Below are 6,853 nucleotides of genomic sequence, written 5' to 3' on the forward strand. Positions count from 1 at the left end.
CTGTGTAACTATATAACGGAAAGAGTACATTAATCAATACCATATATACAATATATTTAAACTACAGCTTTACACATAGAAATACGTTGAAAAAAAATTAATGAATTTTTCAAGAAAGTTTAATGATTGTATTACAGCGAAAATAATGATAAAAATATCTGCTGTCTGAATACAAAACATTCTGTACTTTTGAAAATAAACAAATATCTTGACATTTCTTCTTCTTCGTGTACAGTAACACAGTGATGGAGTGGTAAAATCCTGATGTTTTATTTACTATAGTCTCAATATGTTTTTAGTGAGCCAAAGCAAGACATACAGCTACATATTCTTCCAAGTCCAAAAACATCCTTCAGGAATAATACAACAGGAAAGATGGTGCGGAAACCTTCAACTTACTGTAAGAAGATGCTGGATCACTAAACAGTATCACAACCGTCTAAACACTGTGTTCTCTGGGACAAATACATCCCATTTTTCTGCACTATAAATAATCGCTGCAAAATATGCACAAAAGCTACTCCTTTTTGGGTTTTTTGGAAACAGGCTCTGACTCCTCTTCAGACAAAGGTTTCTTCACACTGTATACAATGCCAAAAGCAGTCTTTCGTGTTTCTGCAAATTAAATCATACAGTTAACTAGGCACAGTACAAGGATCATATTTTGATTTGTAATAATTTTGCAAGTGAGTAATAAAACGAAAGTGCATAAAAATAACTTGACATTGTTCAGCAACTTACCACCGTGGAGGAGTGCAGCTCGGCAATTCGTAGATACAGCAGCTTTGGAGGCTCCTTCGCTTAGCCCAAACAACAAACCTCTGACATATTACTAAGGATCATACCACCTAATAACTGACACATTGAACAGCTTAAATAGTAGTTTTAGACCAACAGATTATTTAGATTTCCTAAAATGTAACTCAATGCTCACTTTGTAAAATTGGTGTTTTTTGTTATGTCATATTTTGCTACAAAAACTACAAACTGTATGTTACCCCTTAACCCAAGGTACAGTAGGCAGTTTCAGGCCTGTTAACTGGTTATGGTTTAATTAAACAGGATTTGGTTTACTATACACTATACAACTTAATTCAGAGGTAGATCAAAACATAATCTTAATGCTCATACTAGTCCTATAAGTTAAAAATTCTGGAGTCGTGCCCTTCTATAATAATTTCACAGATTCCACAGATCCAAAGTTGCATACAGTTACAATGATCTCAAGCACACCAGCAAATCTACAACAGGGTGGCTGAAAAAGAAAAGAATCAAGGTGTTGCAATAGCCCAAAGTACAAACCTCAACCCAATTGAAATGCTGTGGAAGAACCTTTAAATACACTGAAGCAATGTTGTAAAGAAGAATGGGCCAAAATTCCTCCACAACAACGTGAGAGACTGTTTAAGTCATACAGAAAATGATTACTTCAAGGTATTGCTGCTAAAGGTGGTTCTGCAAGCTATTGAATCACAAACTGTACTTAGTTTTTCAAACATGGCTTCTCCATTTTGGCTTTATTTTTGTCGAATAAGCCATGACACTTACATGTCATGTGTTGATTTAGGGTTGTATTTACCTAATTTTAAGACTTGTTAAGGAAGAGAGAATTGTTATTGTGCCCTGATATGTAAAACTTTAGACACAACTGTACATAAGGTTTGTGATGTTTTAAGGAAACGGCAGGTAGGTTGTTCCAAACATCTTGGAGAACTAACCACAGTTGTCCTATGGATTTAGGTTGCCTTAGTTGCTTCTCTTTATGTAATATGACTTCATGTTCAGATTAGGGCTCTGCGTCAGGCCCAACCATCACTTTCAGGAGTCTGTGTTCTTCTCTATGCTTAAGATAGTTCTTAATGACTTTGGCTGTATGTTTGGGGTCGCTGTCATACTGCACAATACATTTGGGGCCAATCAGATGCCTCTCTAATGCATGATACACAATGCAAGATGGATAGGTGTATGTCTGTAGTTCTCAGCATTGAGGAGACCATTAATTCTGACCAAATCCCCAACTCCATTTGCAGAAATGCAGCCCCAATCTTGCAAGGACCCTCCACCATGCTTCACTGTTGCCTGCAAACACTCATTTTTGTACTGCTCTTCAGTCCTCTGGTGAGTAAACTGCTTTCTGCTACAGCCACTATTTTCTGCCAATCCTGAGCTGATGGCACTACTGAACCAATGTGCCTACAGCCCTTAACATTACCCGTTTCTAACTGCTTCATCAAAAAAGCTTGGACAGATCATCTAGAAACCCCTGCCTGCCTTGAAATTTCTTCCTGGGAGAGACCTCGCTGATGCTGTATAAGTGACTTGTTGCTGTACTCTGTCTTGCCATTCTCACCTTTCAATTTTTGTTAAAGGATAAAATTAAACTTGTAACATGTCCATTTTTGAAAGAACTCTTACACACCTGACTAAAACTCTGACAGTTCTAATAAATATGATGTATATATATATATATATCACACACATATATACACACACACATACATACAAGGTACTGAAAATTTATATTAAATTGTACTTAAATTTGTGACTATATTTAATAACAAACTTCAGAAATGTCCCGTTATATGGAGTACGGTACTCTTTAAAGAAGGATACAATGTGGCTACATCATATGGTCCTCTCATTTCCATGGGCTGTAAGTGAAGTAGAAAACTGAGCAATTAAAATGCAATAAAATAAATACAATGCAAATTATTCATTATAGTGCAAGTTATGTTTTCCAGCCTTCAGTCTAAATTAGGAAGGCCAACCGTGCATAATATATAATCAATGAATTGCCTTTCAAGAAGCCTCTCTGATTTAACAATGCATTTTGCAGGGCCAACCCACCTCTTTTTGATGGAGAAACTATCACAAAGAAGTGAAACATACTATTAAATGCTTCTTTTAGTGAATAAATCACAGTTATCTATAAACCTCATAAAACAGCAGAACTAATGTTGACTGCCTACTATTACATCTATTACACTATTAAATCTGTGCACCTCCTAACCTTCCCACGTTTCGTGTGGCAGACCTCTATAACAGCGTGGCCACCTTGCAACACACCGAAGCTGAATTCTGCAGGGTGGCCAGATGGGTAAGGTAGGAAGCGGTCCTGCCCAGGCCTCCCTCTTCTTAAACAAAAAAAGTGCCGATTCAGACACCTAAAAGGTTGTGGGGTATGCACCTTAAAGCAGACACTGTGACAAAGTGAAGGTAAAACGTTCATATCCTTTTTTTTTTTTAATCAATCAATTACCTCAATATGACCCGGGAATATCTTAGATTTCCCTGGGGCTACAAAGAAAAGTCTACTTTGTTGGAGATAATTTTATTGCAATATTTACATTAAGCATTTCAAGTTCTTGAAGGACTAGAACTTACCTTCTCTGCACCACTTGATATAATTATGTTCTAGAAATTAAAGACAAGACAAATGCATAAGTATATGTAAAAATTAAAAAAAAAAACTACAGATTTAACAAACACACTATATATACTGTTCCTAATACAAAGGTTTAACCAAAATGTTTACTAAAAAGACAGACTCTAAGGTAGACTTTATATAGCTAAACCCAACGCTCAACATACCATTTGATCTACTATGTGAGGGAAGAGGCAAGCAAGCTTCACTTAATGGCCCAACAATATGGTGATTCCAGTTTGATTTTTGTTACACAGATTTGCAGTTAGCATTCAACAGCTGCACAAAAAGATAGAGCATCTGTATTATATACTACAACCCAGCACTACCAGCTCTATAAGATATATAGTGGAATTACAGTGACCTAAGAGAACGTGCTGGGTTTTACTTGGAGTCTCCAGGCGAGGCACTGTCTGGTCACACTGGGGTTCTACTAACTGCCCGCCCACGGGATTGCCCCACCCATTAAATGAAGACACACTGAACAACACCTAAGTGAAGTTCTCCGGTATGCAAGAAACCCAATGTAAATAATTATGTGCCTATTTAACCCCTTAAGGACCGGGGATGTTTTAACACTTTTGCGGTGCTTGTGTTCAGCTGTAATTTTCTCCTCACCCATTTAGTGTACCCACACAAGTTATATATTGTTCTTTCAGGACAGGATGGGTTTGTGGTAGTAATTCCCCCCCACACACACACACAAATTGTACTTCAGGAATGAATTCATATCTCCTGAAATGTGTCACTATCAAACAACACCCCAATATGTGTTCAGCAACATCTCCCGAGTGCAGTGATACCCCACATGCATGGGTTTGTCGGGATGCCACATTTGGGAAGTGCATTTTTTTTTCTCCATTTTTGTCAGTCTGTGCCTTTGCCCTATGTTTCAACATGGCCACTCTAATTTACCACATCAAACCATTCATTTTTTATTAGACACCCTTTGGTCATTTTAAACACTTTTATTTGAACTCTTTCCATGTCGGGATTTTTGAGAAGATACAGCGCTAATTTTAGCACTTTCTCATAATAATAAACTTTATTTTTTATTTTAATTTTATTTCTTTTTTGTACATTTTGCTGGTACTGGGTGGTTCCTCTGGTGACATCACTGCACAATTATTTTTAAATGTTAGCACATTTTTTTTTTTAGCAATTCATTTTTTTTATTATTATTTTACTAATCACATTGTGATTATAAAGCTGGGCTCCATTGACTTGCACAGTTGAATGCAGTACCTGTATTAAACCTGCAAGTGTAGCCAGAGTTCTCAAGAGGGTTGCTATCGAGGCATTTCAGCAACACCATTGAAGTTTAGGAAATGATCGTTGATCGCCAGACATGGCCCCTGGTGCAGATCTCGGCTTTACTGAATGCCTCGACATTGAGGCATTACAGCGCCGTTTAAGCGAGGAAAGTGATCGTCGATCAACTTCTAAGCTTTTTTAATTTAACGACGGTTCAGGACCGTTATCGGCCGTTAAATTACAGTGGACAGCAATTAATTTCAACCACAAGCTTGGACATTCTGTAGTGTGTTAAGATTTGACAGCAAAGGACTAAAAACTTCAGGTGCAACTATTTGATCTTTGATGCTTCACATAAATAAAAAAATACCCACAAAGAAAAAGAGGAAACTCTACCTTTCCTTTGCAGAACTGCATCAAATTGAGTGCATTGGATATTGTGTATCTCCTTATTGTTGAGTCTTTGATTGCAGGAGTATAAATCAGCTCAAAGAAGATTCCTCTCTCTATTGCCTGCAATTGGAGTAGTTTGAACACATATTAGAAGGCAGTAATATTTTTATTAATTATATTATTTTGTGTGACAAAGAATGTCTCCCATTATGGACCAAAAAACCGCTCATCATCACAATGGCGCATAAACCCCGTGTACATGCAAAATTGTTTGTTAGTATCATTGGCATTTCTCTAAAGGGAGTTGACACTACTCAACCATGTAGTTTCACAAATGCAAAAAACTCTGTAAGGTTTGCAGATGTCTGTCTGAAATGCACCATAATCTATATTCATCCAGGAGAATCTACAAAACATTTTCATCCTACCGCATTTATAGGTGGTTTTCTGAAATAGAATGGATGTTTTTCAGTTATGTTGATGCATACCAAGTCCACATCTATACTGGTGCAAGCAGCCTGTATGGAAAATGAAACATATCTCATGTAAGTTTATTCTTAAATGCGTGAAAGAAAATTGTCAAAATAAAACAGTGACCTTTTTTGTTTCCTACTCCAAAATAAGGCAATAAGAGGAAGTCAAAGCACACAAGAACATCTATCACATTTCTACATTTTAATTGGATTCAGTGTTATATCCAATGTCAAATATGACCAACAGAATTTGACTAATATTTCAAGATTCAATCATGAATTATCTTGTTGCAAACATTATAAGTTAAGGAACAGCTATTTCCCTAAATCATGCAATGGACCTGACTGCAGAGGCAATGTGAATGATTCAATGAGCTGTGTGAAATTGAGAAAATAAAATAAAAAAAAATGCATGCTATAATTCATACTCGCTACTAAGCAGTAGTATCTCCCAGTGCACATGATAAAGTAACAAGCACTACAGTATGTCACAAAAGTGAGTCACCCCTCACATTTTTGTAAATACTTTATTATATCTTTTCATTTGACAACACTGAAGAAATGACACTCTGCTACAATGTAAAGTAGTGAGTGTACAGCCTTTTATAACAGTGTCAATTTGCTATCCCCTCAAAACAACACACAGCCATTAATGTCTAAACCTTGGCAACAAAAGCGAGTACACCCCTAAGTGGAAATGTCCAAATTGGGCCCAATTAGCCATTTCCCCTCCCTGGCGTCATGTGACTTGTTAGTGTTACAAGGTCTCAGGTGTGAATGGGGAGCAGGTGTTTTAAATTTGATGTTATCGCTCTCACACTCTCTCATACTGGTCACTAAAAGTTGAACATGGCAAAGAACTCCCTGAGGATCTGAAAAAAATAATTGTTGCTCTACATAAAGATGGCCTAGGCTATAAGAGGATTGCCAAGACCCTGAAACTGAGCTGCAGCACGGTGGGCAAGACCATAAAGTGGTTTCACAGGACAGGTTCCACTCAGAACAGGCCTCGCCATGGTCGACCAAAGAAGTTGAGTGCATGTGCTCAGCGTCATATCCGGAGGTTGTCTTTGGGAAATAGACGTATGAGTGCTGCCAGCATTGCTGCAGAGGAAAACACACAGTGCTTCATCGACTTCCTTGAAAGAAACCCAATCTGTACCATTAGGTATCCAGAAGTTAGAGTGTGCAGCCAACGAGGGTATGGTTTTATGTGTTCTGTACAATATGGCTCGACACTTTCACTGCTAAGAGAAGCAGTGCCGGACAATATCAGCGAAGACTTCTAAGAACAATGATTTGCTTACAT

At 37.5% G+C, this 6,853-nt stretch overlaps 1 protein-coding gene across 1 annotated transcript in view; it reads right to left on the reverse strand.

Annotated features, from left to right (window-relative positions):
- Positions 1 to 306: 306 nt before the first annotated feature.
- RPP30 (ribonuclease P/MRP subunit p30) overlaps positions 307 to 6,853 on the reverse strand; it is a 12,524-nt gene continuing 5,977 nt past the window's right edge. Inside the window, exons 6-12 of the mRNA XM_053450099.1 lie at positions 6,852 to 6,853; positions 5,500 to 5,589; positions 5,075 to 5,191; positions 3,385 to 3,414; positions 2,614 to 2,651; positions 742 to 821; positions 307 to 615 (exon numbers count right to left, since the gene is read on the reverse strand). The exon at positions 6,852 to 6,853 is cut by the window's right edge and continues 70 nt beyond it. Coding sequence (XP_053306074.1) covers positions 518 to 615; positions 742 to 821; positions 2,614 to 2,651; positions 3,385 to 3,414; positions 5,075 to 5,191; positions 5,500 to 5,589; positions 6,852 to 6,853 — 455 coding nt within the window. The 3' untranslated portion in view covers positions 307 to 517. The remainder of the gene's footprint in view (positions 616 to 741; positions 822 to 2,613; positions 2,652 to 3,384; positions 3,415 to 5,074; positions 5,192 to 5,499; positions 5,590 to 6,851) is intronic.

This window comes from Spea bombifrons, chromosome 11 (genome assembly GCF_027358695.1).
Source record: "Spea bombifrons isolate aSpeBom1 chromosome 11, aSpeBom1.2.pri, whole genome shotgun sequence".
NCBI lineage: Eukaryota > Metazoa > Chordata > Amphibia > Anura > Pelobatidae > Spea > Spea bombifrons.